General features: G+C 55.0%; 1 protein-coding gene across 3 annotated transcripts; it reads right to left on the reverse strand.

The window, feature by feature from the left end:
• Positions 1-2,367, reverse strand: GPIHBP1 (glycosylphosphatidylinositol anchored high density lipoprotein binding protein 1). 3 transcript variants are annotated; one of them, XM_017639965.3, is made up of 5 exons: positions 2,249-2,367; positions 1,568-1,667; positions 1,096-1,206; positions 472-588; positions 1-355 (listed from the first exon to the last, which is right to left on the reverse strand). In XM_017639965.3, the coding sequence occupies exons 2-5, from the start codon at positions 1,617-1,619 to the stop codon at positions 120-122; spliced, it is 516 nt and encodes a 171-aa protein (XP_017495454.1). In that variant the 5' UTR covers positions 1,620-1,667; positions 2,249-2,367; the 3' UTR covers positions 1-119. The 3 variants fall into 3 exon arrangements, with proteins under 3 accessions (XP_017495454.1, XP_036879054.1, XP_073086320.1); XM_037023159.2 differs by having other exon boundaries at positions 1,075-1,206; XM_073230219.1 differs by lacking the exon at positions 2,249-2,367 and adding an exon at positions 2,158-2,176 and having other exon boundaries at positions 1,074-1,206.
• Positions 2,368-16,331: the final 13,964 nt, after the last annotated feature.

Genomic DNA, 16,331 nt, shown 5'->3' on the forward strand with positions numbered 1-16,331 from the left:
TTGTTAAAGACATGCCAAGTTTATTCTCCAAAGCCGGGAGGCCAGGGGGCAGGAGTGGGGCCACTGGGCAGACTGCAGACTGGACAGGGTGGCACCCAGTGAGGGTGGGGGCACCCCACTCAGGACCTCATCACCTGAAGGCTGGTGAGGAGACTGAGCAGGAGGATGGTGGCCCCAGTTGTGGGGCTGCCCTGAGGACTGCCTGCCCCGCTGCCCTGCCGGTCCTGCCAGGGTGGGATGTTGCACAGGGTGGACTGGCAGCAGGTCACGGTCATCAGGGTCTCCTCTGCCATCTTGGTGATGGGTTGACATGTGTCTGCACACCATGCTGAGTAGGTGGTCAGGGGGCCTGACTCTGGGTGGGAGGGGCAGTGGAGGCAGGAGGGGTCTCACTGGATGGGGCGCCCACAGGGCTGTGCGCCTCTCTGCTGGGTGTGGGGGCTCCCCGCCAACCACCCCGTGTCCGCTCACCGGTCTGCCCATCGGAGACGAGGGCTTTGCAGAAGGCCTGGCTGGGGCTGCAGCTCTGTGTCTGGTTGCAGCTCTCCCCGCGGCGCAGGGACGGGCAGGAGTAGCAGCGTAGCAGCGCTGGGAGGCAGGGTGTGCTCAGGCCAGGCCCCTGCCCCCAGCTCATCCCAGGACCCAGCTCCTGTTCTCTGCTGTGCCCCCACCGTGGGCATGGCCAGACCGCCTTGGGGCCTGCCCCCCTCTCCCCTCGCCCTGCCCTGCCCCACCGGGCCAGACTGCTCAAGTCTCTGAATCAAACTTGACACCCAGGGCCTTTGCCTTCGCTGCTCGCCCAATCCCAGGCCTGCTGCTCTCCTGTCTGCCTGGAGGAAGTTCAGCCTCCCGGCCCTGCGGCCCCTCTCACCACTGCTCCTTCCTTAGGCTCCCTGCTCTGGGGGGCAGCCGGGGGTCATGGTCAGGGTGGGAGGTGAGGGGTGTGCTGGGTGTCAGAACCCCCTCCCCTGCAGGAGCCATGGCCTGTCCCCTCTGCATTCTGCCAGCCCAGCACCAAGTCTGCTGCTCAGCAGGGCCCACGGAGGTGCTGAAAGAGGGACAGGTTCCCGCACCCTGGGGCCGGGGGATGGGCACCTCTGCCCCTGCTGTCCTCCTCTGCCTCCTCGTCATCCTCGTCCTCGTCGTCATAGTCATCCAGCCCAGAGTCCACGTTGTCCTCCTCCTCGTCCTGTGTCTGCCCCCTCCCTGGCCGTGCAGGGACACTTGTAAACCTCCGCTACCCGGGCACAGAGGACACACGCTCGGGGCCCAGGGCTGCACCCCAACCCAGCCCTTGTGCACCTGGCACTTCCTTACAAACACCACTGCTGTGGGCCAGCCCCTTCCAACAGCTGTCCCCATAACCCCTCAGGATGGCCTGTCCACTTTACAGAAGAGGAAACAGGCTGGGAGAGGACAGGGACCCCCGAAGCCTGCATTTTGGAGAGGCAGGTTGGGGCTGGGCTGTGATGTTGGGGACCTTGGGAGCCCAGGGCAGCCCCTGCACCTCCCTCTGGCCTCACACTCCAGCTCTGCGGCCCCTTCTCTCCCGCCCTCCCCCCAGTACCTGGCTGCCTGCACAGCAGCAGGGCCAGCAGCATAGTCCGCAGTGCCTTCATCCTGGGGGGCTGCCCGCTCTGCTGGCCAGGCCTCACTCCCCTCTGGACCTATGTGAAGTGGGACAGAGGGCGTTTCCAAGGACTTCCTGGAAGCCCCTGGCCCCCCCTAGCTCCAGCCTTGAACAATGGGCTTTCCACTGGCCCCCCGCGCCAGGCGCCAGGCCAGGGACAGCCGTTTCCCCTGACATCTTCAGGGCCCTGGGAAGGGGGAATCACTGTGGCCGGCCTTGGGGCATCCTGGCCACCTGCGCTGCTCCTCCCTGGCCCAGCTGGTCCACCTTGGAGCCTTGGGGCCTTGGCCCTGCACTGCAGGCCTGCAAGCCTGGCCCTGGGCTGCAGCAGTGCCTGGAAGCTTCCTGTCCTGTGCCCAGACCCCTTGGGACCCAGGTGCAGGCTGCACGGCCCGAGGAGCTCGGTGCCCTGGGCACTCCAGCTGCATCTTCGACCTCGAGTCAGCTCACCCGCGCTCCACACCTGACAGGAACAGGATAAATGTCCTCCCGCCATGACCCTGCCCTCCGCCCGTGCGCTTGCTCACTGGCTGCAGCCGCCCTCACGCTCAGGCCTGTGTGCCCGCTGCCCCCTCTGAGCGCTCTTCCTGCTGATGTCCGCTTGGCCTCTCCCCTTACCCGCTCAGGTGTCACCTCCTCAGACAGGCCTGCCTGCTGCTGGCCGTCCCATGGCCTGTCCGTCTCTGACCTTGGGGGTACCTCTCTCTGGGCAGAGGCTGTCCAGGGCAGGGCCCAGCATCGCCACCTGCTGGGTGGAGGCACAGAGGCAAGTAGGTGGGGCAGCCTCAGAGCCGCCGGGGCCTGCCTTCCTGGACCCACATGCCCTCCGAGGCCCACCCGCCCTCCGAGGCCCACCCACCTTCCTAGGCCCACCTGACCTCTGGCCAGGAGTGCATCCTGAGAGGCCTGGCTGCTCAGAGCTGACTTGGCAGCCCCTGATCTCTCCCTGGGGGCACTACTTCCTTTGGGCCACAGGTGGTGGGCACTGAGGTGCTGGAACCCCTGTGCCTCCTGGGAAAGTGGGCAGCAGGGTGAAGCCTGGAGTCAGGGATGTAAGGCAGCCAGTTATTTGCACGCCTCGTTGCCTGGGCTACTCCCTTAGCTTGCCTGGCCTCAGTTTCCCTGACTGTCAATGGTTGTCTGGTGTGCTGCCTGCAGCAGAGGTTGACAGGGGGCCCTGGGGTGAGACCGCCTGGGCCCTGGGCCAGGTTCCCCAATTCCCTGGCTCCAGGTCTTGGGCCAGCCCCTTGGCTCCCTGGTCTCAGGGTCCTTGTGGTGGTAGGGGTCACTGGGGAATAACCAGGGGGAGTTCCTAGTCCCATCAAGCTAGAGGGCAGAGCTCCGCTACAGCTGGGGGTCCCCAAAGTCCTCACTGGCTGCCATGTCCAGGGCAGACATGTTGCTGTCCTCACAGGGAGGGAAGCTGGGATCTCTGGTCCCCAAGGCCCTGGTGCCATGTGGGCTGTGGGCTGGCCGCTGCGGGTGGGCTCTCCACTTCGCCTTTCCAAGGCTGCATTAAAAAGTACCAGCTCCCAGGCTGGAGGCTGGACATCCAAGACCCAGGTGTCGCAGGGCTGTGTCCTCCTGAGGCCCCTCTTCCTGACAGGCAGATGCCACCTTCTCCCTGTGTCCTCACCTGGGTCCCTCTGTGCGGGTCTGCGTCGTGACCTCCCCTGTTTATAAAGGCACCAGTCAGATTGGATCAGGGCTGCCCTAATGACCTCACTTTCACTTGAATACATCTACAGAGACTCCATTTCCAAACAAGATCACATTCTAAGCCCTGGGGGTCACGACTCCAGCACAGCTACTGTGGGGACATGGTGCTCCATTGCTGCCTCAGTCTGCCCAGCCCTGGTGCACTCTGAGCTTTGTCCCTCAGCATGTCCCCAAGGCTGGGGTGAGGCACTGGAGATGGGGGTGTCCTGGAAGCCCTGTGGAGGCATGGAAGTTTGTGGGCTGGGGTGACCCTGCAGCCAGTACCTCAAACAAACAACAGACTGCCCCCTCCTTAGTGACTAGTTTTCTCTCTCCTCTACCCAATCCCCAGCTGAAAGGTCCTGGTCACCGATTCAGATGTGGGGGGCGGATTTCCCCACACTATCCAACTCTCCTGACACCAGCTGGGTGGCCTACAGATTCAGCCCAGTCCGCAGTGTGCACCTGGAGTCAGTGCCAGACCCCACCAGTTCAGGGCCCAGCCCCACAAGACAGCCACCACTTCAGAGGCCAATGGCATGTCCAGGTTGTCACTGGAGGCTGGAGGGAAAGGAGCGGGAGGCTGAGGGAGCCCAGCAACAGTAATGGGGGGAGCCCATGGCCACCATGGCGGTGAGGGTGCAGCCGGGACACCAGGGGCAGACACCCCGTGTGAAGAGTGGTGTCAGGATTCATGGGTGGCAACTTGGTGGGCACCTGAGGCTCCTGGGCAGGCTACTGTGCCTGTGGGGCCGCAGCCTCCAAGCTCTGCTCCCCAGAGTGATGAGACCCCACGAGGCGTCATGGGGCTGCTGCAGAGACCGAGGGGAGGCCACAGGCCTCTCCAGGTCAGACCTTAAAAACAGTGGACGTGCTTTGGTCTAGTTGATACTTTTGGCTTTTATGTAAAATCTCCTTTGAAGGAAAGAGTCCAGTGCCTAGCAAACTGGGTGGAAGGGGAACTTAAATTGGGTAATAACAATATGGCTCTTTTTCATCTAACTTTTCCGATTCACTTTTCTTTGAATCTCTCCTGGATAAGCCCTTCCCTCACAGTGTATGGATGAGTTTCTAGGCTTTTGGCTGCAAATCTGAGAAAACCTGATTCAAAATGAATATCATTAATGGCAAGAAAGAAGGGTCCCGTAACAGATCAGGAAGTCTCAGGGTTGGGTGGCTTCAGGGATGCTAGATTCAAGGGCTCAACAGCCAAGAGTGTTTTCATCTCTCCACTCTGCAGTCCAAAGTCCTTGGGAGAAATCCCCTCATGCCCACAGGATGGCTGCTGCAGTTCCAGACATGCCACACACACCCGACAGCCTGGAGAAGGGGGCCTACCTTTTCCAGGCTGTGATATTTTTGTATGAATATAACTGATACCCAGAAATATACTCAAATGAAATTCATCCTGATGAATTTTTGCAAACTGGAAATATCCATGTAATCAACCTCTAGATCAGAGCATATTAAGAGCACCGCAGGACACCACTGTGCCCCCTTCCAGTCACTACCACATCCGGGGGTGGCCACTCTCCGCCTTCTCATGCCATAGGTGAGCACCCCAGTGCCGTTTGTGCAGTTGGAGTCACACAGCAGGCACTCTCCTGTCTGGCTCGCGTCCCTGCTGGAAGGCTTCTGAGATCCATCCGCACCGCTGTGGTTAGGGATTGTTTGTTTCTTTCCAGTGCTGTACAGTAGCATGTCATGTATTTACCCATCCTACAGAGGATGGCCTTTGCATAGTTTTCATATTTTGGCTCTTCCACATAGTGCTGGTATGAACATTCTTGTACATGTCATTTTGTTTTTTTTCATGAAAAAAATTCTGGTGTAATTTCATACAGTTAAGTGTGCAAACCTTAAGTACACAGGTGGATGAAATTAGATATATGCAATGTACCACATATATATGTATATACATGTATATACAATGTAACAACACTCATGTGGAGATACAGAGCACGCCAGGAACCTGGAAGGCTCCCTTGTGCCCCTCTGTCAGAACCCTTGTCCCCAGTGGGAGCATGAGCCCGCTGCAGATGGTTCTGTTCTAAGATGGAGGTTGGCCATGCCTTTCTTAGAGTGAGGCGCCTTCCCCATAAACCTTCCCTACAGGCATCCTTTTGGGCCAGAATTGCTTCCTGTCTTTTGATTAAACTGATCACTGACAAAGGTTTTGCCACACCTGGCTGACATGAGGAAGGACTTGCGTCTGGGCTGAGATTGCCTTCAGGGAGAATTCCTGAACAAACTTTTGCTTCTGTGGAGGAAAAGGGGTGGATGGACACTAGGGAAGCAGTGTTGTGGGGTGGTGTTGTCATTGTCCAATCAGAATCATGCCAGCCATGCACAAACCCTACGGTTGGCTTGAAGGCGCAGATACATGCAAGGTATTGGGCATATAGGAAGAAGTCATACGAACATTTACAAAGCCAGACATTTTACTAAGATTTCTACCTGCACCTCTCACTGAGCCCATGTGCTGACCCTGGCATTTGTACCTTCTACATCTGTTTTATAAAATTCATAAAATTTCACGTTTCTTTTGATGGCAAGATGCAGCAGGATGACGGTGGGAAGATGGAAGGCAGAACTCTAGAGCTTGCAGTGGGTCCACATGGGGTTACTGCCAGGGCAGGGGGACTATGAGTGGGGGCTGCCGGGACAGCTCATGGATGGCCAGTGGGGCATGGGGGCTCTTTGGAATGACTTTGGCTCCAGGGCCCAGCGGCTGCCCCTAGCTTCCGTACCAGGCCCTGGGGCAGTTAAGGCCAGAGGTGTATAGCGGCCTGAAGTGTGAAAGTATGACAAGGGAAATGCTGTGCGGCTACCTTGTTAACCTTAAAATAAAGCTGTCGGTTCTTTTACCAGCAAAACAGGTTTATTTGGGAGCAGCAGAGAACTGTGCGATGAGCAGCTCCAGCAGAACCACAGGCAAGTTCACAAGCAGGGCAAGGGAGAGGGGGCACTTTTACAGAGGAAAAGGGATTTGATCAACAAAAATCCCATTGGAGGAAAGTGGGAATTCTGTGTTGTGACTGCCAATAGGCTGGGTTGTGAGCCTCTCATTGGCTGGGCTGTTGCTGGGGCTGGAGGAAACCTTCCCCCAGTTGGGAGTATAGTACAGGTTTCTACCTGCGGGGGAGGGTGGGGCAACTGACTGGGAGGGGTGGGCAGGAGAGCATCCCCTGCTGGCCTCCTGACTCCACTTCAGTGCTGTTTCCCTTCGTTACTTTCACATTTGCTCCTTTTGATCAAGAACTTTCTCTGAAAGCACGGCTGATCCAGAGTCAGGGTTTCCATATTTAGTGGATTTATCCTCAGCCTGGAAGGACCCTTCCTGGCTGTCATGGCCTACTTTGGAGGGAAAGTGCATAGCAGTTGGAAACCACATAAGGCTGCTTTGAGTGACAAGGAAAGTTAGGAAGGAGACCTCTCAGGAACTTCCATACAAAGTCTAATTTTTCAAGGTCATAGGCATTGGAATTCATCTCCTTATTTGGTACATCAATTTTATAAAAGCTTGATGTGGGTAAAATTGCAATATTCCCAGAATCTCTCCCCTGGCCTTAGGGCATCTCCATATCAATAGGTGTTTCCAAGGGGAGGAGAGAAGTGGTCCATCTCCAGATGAATAGGTGACTACAGGGGGGAGCAAGGGCATATCTGAACTGGAGAGGCTGGGTGGGGTCCCTTTTTTGTCGCTGGGTCACGAGAGACATGGGTGAACAGAAGTGGACAAACTGCTTGTAAGCAGTAAATGGGTTTCTCCCACTTTATTTCTCCCTTTGACTGATTTTGGTTTAAAGGTGTTTTGCCCCAGGCTGGGAAAATATCTTCCCACCAGAGTAACATCTGGAAGTACTTGGCAAGACATCCGAACCTGAAATCTGTCTTCATGGGTGCGGCCCTTGGGTGGGCTACCCTTAGAGATGGTGAGGAGATGCCTGGAGCTGCCCCTGTGGATGGTGGGGAGGCCCCAGTGGCTGCAGTGGTAGAGGGTGCAGCTTCACCCAGGAGCCCCCATCTGTGGGGCTACCAACTGGGGAGCCCCTAATGGGGAATTGGTCTAGGGTAAAAGCACCTCCTAGAGGGGTGGGTCCTGCCCCAGAATTGAGGAAGGGTGGAGACACCAGAAGCTGCGGAATTAGTGCTCCATGAGATAGACTGCTTAGAGGCCCCGAGTGGCTGTGTAGCAGCCAGGATTGTGGGATGTCTTTTTCTTGAGATAGTGGAAAGAGTTACTGAGGAGAGAGAGAGGGTCACCGAGGACAGAGAGAGACTTCAGCAGGAGAGAGACACACTTCAGCATCACTTGGAGGAGCTGGGTTATGACCTATCAGATGCCCTTAAGGAAGAGAGACAGTTATTGAGAAGACAGTCACGCTCCTGGAAGATCTGTTAGCAGCGAGGGAGGAGGCACCTGGAGAATCTGCGTTATAGGAGGCCATGGGGGAGGCGGGGGAGAGCAGCGCCTTCAGCACCAGAGATGGCAAAGAAGGTGCTGGGAGAGGATAAGGGCGTGTGGCTGAGGCCAATCTGTTGCTGGGGCCACCACCTGAGGCACCAGCCTCTCCTGTACGAAAGGCCCGCCCGGTTGTAATTCAGAAAATAAAAATGCGACAACTGTGGGCTCCTCAGGGGGAGGAGCAGCCCCTTCCCCAGGTTGTGGAGCACTCCATGCTCTGCCCCTGTACCCAGGGTGAGCAGCTGGTGGACATGAGTGTTTGGTATAGGCAGAGGCCACAGAACTTCTGCCTGCATGGCTTTTGTGTCTCTGGGATATGAAAAACATTGTTATGTCAGGTACTGAGATGAGTAGAATGGCTTCTCTGATGACTCACCCTTTCCTTTGGCAGCGGCAGGGAATCAGATGCTTCTGGATTGGCTGACAGCAGCTATCAGGGCAGTTTGGCCTAATCAGGGTGATTTATCATGCTTACACACTAGCTGGAAAACATATGCAGAGCTCCAGCAAGGGTTAAGGGACTTAGGCATGAAAAATATCCTCTATACTATGAACCCTTAGGGACCCAATGAGGAGTTGTTCACTGTAGGAATGAGAAACCTGGTGCTCCATTCAGCTCCCCCATCTCTCTTTGGGTCCCTACTGACTATTCTTGCCCCTCACACAAGGCAACCCATAAGTGAGGCTACTCATATGTTAGCAGATCTGGGGGAGGTTGAAACAATAAGGACACGGAAGGAAAAATGGGCTAATGCTGAGAGGGAGGTGTAAAGGGTCCTGTGAAGGTCTCAAGGACCCAGATGGACTGATTTGATAAAGGCTGGGTAGTGAAAGAAAAACTTGATGAGCAGCCCAATGAGATCTTGTTAGAACTGTGGCACCAATTAAAGCCAGAGCAGCAGTTCTAGCCACTGAGGTCCAGGACATGGAAGCCAGAGGGAAAGCCCCATGTCTGGCCTGTGTCCCTGCAGGACTTCCTAGGGGAGAGTGCTCAGGCTCTATCTGGGTCCTCACTCCCACAGGAGGATGATTGGGCATCGCTGTTTATGGGGGGTCAAGGCCCCCACCTTGGGGGTGCGTGGGGAGGATCAGAGGCTACATATAGAATTAGCAGTTCATTGGTCCCCTGTGAATGCACGTGTCCTGGTGCTGGTGGACACAGGAGCTGAGTGTTCTCTGATTCACAGCAACCCTGAGCATTTTCCCGTGAGGAAAGCCCAAATCCCATCGGGGATAGAGCATTTACCCCCCAAAGGAGTATACCGTGTGCATTTCTCCCATCTCTAAATGTATTTTTGGGGGTAGATATCCTGCAGGGCCTGTGGTTACAAACCACTGCAGGTGAGTTCAGACTGAGAGTACGTGGAGAGTACGTGTGATAAAGGCCGTTCTGAGGGGACAGGCTAAGCACCCACCTGTAGCTCTGCCTGTACCTCTGCGGGTGACAAATACTAAGCAATATAAATTGCCTGTGGGGACACAAGGAAATTGGAGAAACTCTACAGGAGTTGGAGAGGGTGGGCATCATAAAGCCCACTCATCATCCTTTTAATTCCCCAGGGTGGCCAGTGAGAAAGCAGACAGCTCCTGGCATATGACTGTGGGCTACACAGAATTGAATAGTCTCACCCCCTTTGCATGCTGCTGTTGTCCCCTCTATAGCAGATGCTCTGGACACCTTCACCCATGAGCTGGGAATGTATCATTATGTTATAGACCTTGCTAATGATTTCTTCTCTATTGACATAGCACAGGAAAGCCAGGAACAGTTTACCTTCACATGGGAAGGCTGGCAGTGGACATTCACTGTCCTTTCACAGGGATACCAACACAGTCCCACCATCTTCACAAACTTGTAGCCCGGAACTTGGCCACATGGAAGAAAGTGCAAACAGTGCATGCAGTTGTATCATTTCATTAATGATATTATGCTCACGTCTAATTCTCTTTCAGGTTTAGAAGGGGCAGTTCCTAGACTGCTGCAACATCTACAGGAGAAAGGATGGGCTGTGAACAGCACCAAGGTTCAGGGACCTGGTTTGTCTGTCAAATTCTTGGGGGTTGTCTGGTCAGGTAAAACTAAAGTTATCCCAGAAGCAGTCATAGACAAGGTCCAGGCCTTCCCTACCCCAGCATTGCGGCAGTATTACAGGAGTTTTGGGGTCTTTTGGTCTACTGGAGAGTGTTTATCCTGCACTTGGCACAAATTCAGAAGCCCTTATACAGGTTGGTATGAAAGGGCATCAGATGGGACTGGGATGAGACGGGCAGCTGCTTTTACTGCTGCTAAGCACACAGTCAAGGCCATACAGGCCTTGAGTGTAATGGACCCATCAAGGCCCTGTGAGCTAGATGTTCACATAACCAAGGAGGGCTGTGGATGGGGCCTTTGACAGTGGCTTGAACAGACACGCCAACCTATTGGATACTGGTCACAACTTGGAAAGGAGCAGTGGTCTTGTACACCTTGACAGAGAAGCAACTGGCTGCTGTGTACCATGCCTTGCGGGCTATGGAACCCATCACTAGAACAGCTCCAAGCAAGGTTATTTTTTTCTATAGTCCCTGTGGCCTGGACCTGCCCCTGGCTGCAGCTGTTGCATGACTGCTCTGAACTCCCTACCTGTTCAGCTTCTGACCATCTGTGGAATGGATGAGCTATGGACTTAATCTGCATAGGACTTTAAACCTAGCTGAATCTTCTGGCTTGAGGATTATCATGATTTTATCAGTTGTTATTGTATGTTATTAGTCTGGTTATAGTGCTCCAGTTTTCTCACACGGGCCATTATGGAAGATGGGGAACAAGTAGATTGTGAGGCGAGATTTCTGGAGGGGTGGCTTTGGGTAAAATTGCAGTATTTCCAGAATCCCTCCCCTGGCCTTATGCATCTCCATATCAATAGGTGTTTCCAAGGGGAGGAGAGAAGTGGTCCACCTCCAGATGAATAGGTGACTACAAGGGGAGCGAGGGCATATCTGGACCAGAGAGGTTGGGTGGGGTCCCTTTTTTCTAGGTGGGTCATGAGAGACACGGGCGAGCAGAAGTGGATGACTGCTTGTAAGTAATAAATGGGTTTCTCCCACTTTATTTTTCCCTTTGACTGATTTCAGTTTCAAAGATCTTTTGCCCTGGGATATTTCCCCCGGAGTTATACTTGAAAAAATACAGAACTTAATTATACAAAACAGAAGTAAACATGACAATTCCAAGTTGCGTGATGGTCCTAAGCCAGGACCTGAGGTCTGAAAGTAGCTGACTGAAAATATTGATTGGCACTTATCCCAACTGAGGGCTGAAGAGTTCTCCCTATGGAGGCAATCCCAGAGTCACGGGCGCCTCCTGGAGGTCCCTGCATAAGCAGCTGTGAAAGTGGCATCGTGAACACCGTGAGAGCACACGGGAAGAAATAGCTGCGTGTATCGGGGAGATACAGCGTAGGTATAAACACGAAGGAAGTAGCTGATGAACTCTTTGCAAAAACAGCAACAAAACCTCAAACATATATTAAAACAGAATTATTATCTCAAAATAACTCTTATCCGATACTACACCCTATAAAGCTGCAGATTCAGAGATCAGGGCTTTGGATAAGAACCAGAGTCAGTTAATAGATGAAAGACTTCTGTGGATTCTGACCCCTCTAACCCTTCAGAAAAAGCTCACAGGATCATGGCTGTTCCCAAAAGGCGGTAACCACAAGGAGGGGTCTCCCCCTTCAGCAAGGGTTTGGGAAATGCAGACAAGGGCTTTTCTTTCCATGGGATGAGAGGCAGCAGACAGTGAGGAAAGGTATGCAGCCCCCATCCCGACATCCTGGGAAAGCTGCCTCGCCTAACGTCATTTGCTTCAGTTCTGGGAAACCTTCATTTTCAGGTCAGCACACAGAGTGCAGGGCCGGCAGGGTTGTGCTCTCTCTAGGTGTACTGTGCACCCAGGACTCTTCCCGTGAGTTTGGCAGCACCAGGGGTGGTTAGCAGCTCCTGAAGAGAACCTTTCCAGGGAGGCTGAGGAGCCTGGAGGTGTCTCTTCCAATAGATGAAATTTCCAGGTTAGGTGTGGTGCTTAAGGTCCTTGTCTCCTGGGAGTGCATCCTGAATAGACCGCTCTGCCAAAGCATGGCTGTTTGAAGAGAGGCCACTGGGCCTTCACAATACTGGAGTATGTCTCCTTTATCAACTGCAGGTTGAGGGGGAGGGGGCCAGGCACACTGGATGTCCTGTGACTGCCTCAGAGGGTGAGAGTCTACGAGCTCCAAAGGGAAGGATCTGAGACTTAGAAGGACCAGTGTTAGTGCTTTTGGCCAAGGCATTTGTAGGGTCTCTGCAAATTCTGCCAACTGAGTCTCAGTAGTACTGTTAATGCATTAGACTAGCCTTGAGGAATGAGGATGGTATGCTTGATACAAATGCTGTAAAACTGGCCTGACAGCCCAGACTAGTCAAAGCACCTGCCCCATAACATGGGTTCCCGGATCGCTATGAAGTTTGAGATGGGGGCCCCCAGGTAAGAAAAATCTTCCTATGAGAGGTTTGGGAAGGGAGCAAAAAAGCAGACCATCTGGGCATTGGAACAAAGTGGACCCTGCCCAGAAAGTTCTATCATCCAGATCAGCTTTTAATGTTCGTGAAAGTCAGGGCCTCTGTGAACCCTGGGCATCACTGTCCATGCATGTTTCTGTCCTTCCCAAGAGGAAGCACAAAGACACAGTCTGTCCTTATCAACAGGAATCCTAGCAGTGCACCGCACAGATCAGTTACAGGGAAACATTTACTTCCAGTGGGGGTGGATGTCAGCAGCATAGGGAGGCCAGGAAGAACAGGGTGGGAGGACTTGTACAACTTCACTGCCTGCTCAGGAGGGGGACCTGACCAGCCTCCAGCTGGGGCCTCAAAACAGGGTCAGAACCACACGATAAAAACTATATTACGGCAGAACTGGGACCTAAACCCCAGTCTTGCTTTGCCCCAGGCTCCTATTTTCTCTCCCTGTTACTGGTCCCAGCATTCACTTTCTAGTATCTTGGACTCTGAGATTCTGGAGTAAATTAAGAGGAGAAAAATCCAGTTAATGGCAGAAATTTAGGGAATTTTTGTTTTTTAATCATTCTCCTGCAATCAAGGAGCTGTGTGGGGACTGGGTCCAGACCATCTCCACACACGCACTAGGGAAAATGCAAACATTTCATTATGAAACATCCAAGCACTCACAACAGCAGAGCGTTGTGAGACTGTGATTTGTAGTAAGGACTGTATGTTTGGTTGGCCTCCCCTTCCTGGTGCAGAGTTCCTAAAACCCTTGGGATTTCCTAAGTGATGAGAGGGAACAGGGACAATGTGTTATGTTAATGAAGTGGCTTTTAGAAAGCAGATGGTCACCAAGGATGGCACTGGTTGCCAGGGGAACCAGCCATGTGATCAGAGGGTTGGAGCTTCCAGGCCCCACCACCCAACCTCCAGGGAGGGGAGAGGGGCCGGAGGTTGAATCAATCACCATGGCCAGTGGTTTAATCAATCACACCTGTGTGGAAGCCTCTAGAAAGCCCAAAAGGATGGGGTTCAGAGAGTTTCTGGGTTGGTGAACCAAGTGCTTCCATGGGCCACCATGCCAGGCTTGGGCCCTCTCCCTGTGTTGGGCCCTCTGGCTATTGATTTGCATCCTTTAACACCTTTGCAGTAAATGGAAATCTAACGGTAAATGGGCACCCTGAGTCCTGTGAGCTGCTCTAGCCAATTAGTCAAACCCGAGGAGGGAGTCGTGGGCTCCGTAGTCTGGGGCTTGCATAGTGGTGGAGCTGGACCCGGGCAGTCGGGGGCCTTTTCTGACAGGCCTCCTTCACTTGGGGAGAGGCCTTGGGCTCCCCCATCTCTCTGTGGCTCGACAGCCAGATCTCCTGTGCTGAGCAGCGTTCACTGTACGTACAGCCTACATCCCAGCCGGTCGCATCCTGAGGGCACCTTGGCTGCTCTCGGTGGTTATGAGCAAAGCTGCTGGAACGTTCATGTGCAGGCGCCTGTGTGGACACAGGTTTTCGGCTCCTCTGGGTAAACAGCAGCACTGAGATTGTCCCTCAAACATCCATCCACCTCCTCTTGGTGACCCACCAGCCTGGGGCACTTTGGCTGGGGGCCTCAGGTCTGGTATCATCATTGGTGCCTCCCCCACTCAGCTACTGTTCAGCGGGCTCCTGACACCACCGGGCCCAGTGGGACCTGCGGAGCCCTCCAATGGGCAGAGCCTTCAGGTACAGGCACTCTCAACATTGCCCGTCCCCCTCCTGAGAGGCTGACTCCACCAGGAGCTTCGAGAGGGCTCCAGCATCACAGCCTGCATCCTCCTGCTGGGTCCCCAAGTGGTGCGGGTGGAGGGCTGAGCTCCCTCCCAGGCCCACCTCTGGACGGGTTCCATTCAGTCCCAAGAGGACTTGGCATCCAGGCCCCTTGACGGATGGAGGAGGAGCCAGATCCCAGCCCAAGCCTCCTGGGCGGGAGGAGCTCTGGCCTTTCCTTCTGGCAGAAAAGGCAGGTAGTGGGGCTGGAGTGGGGAGGGGCAGCCTGGATCCTGAATTGGGGTGGGGGAGGAAGGGCCCCCAGGGGCCCTGAGAGCCGCCCACACTGTCTCTGGTGGGTAGACTGGAGGTGTCATAGGCCCTGCAGAGCTGATTCCACTGAGTCTTGCCCCTCCATGTGTCCCAAGTGAGGATGATTGGTGGCTGCAGACTGTGGCCCTCCGTGCTGTCCAGGTGCCGCTGGGCTTGGGTGAACCCCTCCCAACGAATGGCGCTGCCCTTTCCTGACCCCCACCCCGGAGGTGGACCCCTGCCTGTCCCCTCTTCCCGGGTTCCTCATCCCCCAGAGGGGTCTGAGTGGGCATATGGCTCAGCGCTGCCCATCTAGCAGAGGTGTCCCTGGGTCCCCAGCACAGGAGGGCTTCCAGCTTCCAGTGGCAGGCTGACCAGGCTGAGCTGGGCCACCCTTCACTCTCACAGCTCCAGTTTCCCCCTGTATTTGTTCCCAGCAGCTGCTGCATGGAGTCCCAAACCTGGCAGTTTCAAACAACCAGGGGGAGCTGTTCCTGCCCCTCCAGCATCAGGGAGCTCCAGACATGTCCGTGGTTGGTCCCTGTGGTGCTAAGGCCTTCCCCCACATCTGCGCCTCAAGTCCTCTCAGTAGCTTAATCCCACCCCAAAGACCCTTTCTCCAAATGAGGTCACATTCATAGATCCTGGGGTTAGGACTTGAAATCTTTTTTAGGGCCGCCATTCAGCCCGGCTCATACCCTGTCCCCCTGCGGTTCTGGGGCTCCTGGGGGTCAGGGACTTTCTCCCTCTTTGAGTTTGGCAGCCCTTCAGGAATGTTTCTTTTTAGGAATGTTTGATATGTGAACGACACAGACTGTCCTTGTCAACCCTTGGCTGGCCCTCTCCTTGAGGCAGGGCACTTTTAGGAAGTGCCCCTTCTTTGTAGCACAGCCCTGCAGTCACATCTCAACCTCAGATGGCTTGGAGGGATTCCGACAGTGTCAGCCAAAACACAAGGCAGGAAGCTCTGAGCACGTCTCAGATGTGGCCCAAACCTGGACCCCTCTCCGGGTGCTGCCCCAGAGGCCTGACTCCTCTGCTTCTGTGGGCTGCGGAGCTCTGGACACAGCCAATGGCAGGAGAGCTGTGGCTTCCGACGCTGTCCGTGGTTCTGACCCCTGGCAGGTGGCTGCTATGGGGATAGCCTTGCTGTCCAGTCATCTTGGACCCTGAGCAGAGCAGGGGGCTGGGCCTGGGCCATATAGTCCCCTCAGGCTATGAGCACTTGTTAGAGTGTCACTGAGCTGGGCAAGACCCCAGCCGCCCCCCTCCCACACGATGTGGACATCTGGGCCAGGGCAGGCTGGCAGGAGAGAGGTGGAGGCCCGCTGTCCTGACTGGAAGGGCCAGGACCACACGGACAATTCTATTCTCCTTCCCTTGAAGAAAGCCCTTTCTTCTGCTAATCAGGACTGACTGTTATTCTTGTTTTCAAATTTCCTGCTAGGGTGAAACTGACCCTCACGCACCTAGGAAGGCAGAGCAGCTTGGAAACCGGTTTAGGAATCTCTGTCTCCCTGGCAACCAAGCCGAGCAAGCGTGGGGAGAGCAGGAGCCTTCGCCTCTGAAGAGCGGGCCCAGAGCTGCGTCCCCAGGGGCTGGTCCCCGACTCCTCTGCCGTTACTCTTGGGACATCTGACACCTGCCGTTCCCCGTGTCTTGCCCAAGCCTGACTCTGCCCCCCTGTGTTATCTCTTGCTGTGTAACAAACTACCTCAAGATTTAAGGACTTGAGACACACTGCTTCTGCTCTCCCAGTGTCTGCGGGCCAGGAATCCAGGCGTGGTTTCACTGGGGCCTCCGGCTCACGGTCACTCAGGACCCCGCGGTCAAGCTCTCAGCCAGGGCTGCAGTCTCATCTGAGGGCTGGGCTGGGTGGCAGACCCATTCCAAAGTCCTCGCGTGGTTGCTGGGAGGCCTCAGTCCATTGTCATGGAGCCCCTCCCAACACGGC

Source organism: Manis javanica, chromosome 2, assembly GCF_040802235.1.
Source record: "Manis javanica isolate MJ-LG chromosome 2, MJ_LKY, whole genome shotgun sequence".
Lineage (NCBI taxonomy): Eukaryota > Metazoa > Chordata > Mammalia > Pholidota > Manidae > Manis > Manis javanica.

Coding starts and splice junctions, on each gene's coding strand:
- GPIHBP1 (XM_073230219.1), bottom strand. CDS start 1,619: ATGAAGGCACTGCGGACTATGCTGCTGGCCCTGCTGCTGTGCAGGCAG. Junction 1,207..1,567: donor GCTGCTGTGCAGGCAGCCAG/GTACTGGGGGGA, acceptor CTGCACGGCCAG/GGAGGGGGCAGACACAGGAC. Junction 589..1,073: donor GCCCATCCCCCGGCCCCAGG/GTGCGGGAACCT, acceptor CCTGCCTCCCAG/CGCTGCTACGCTGCTACTCC.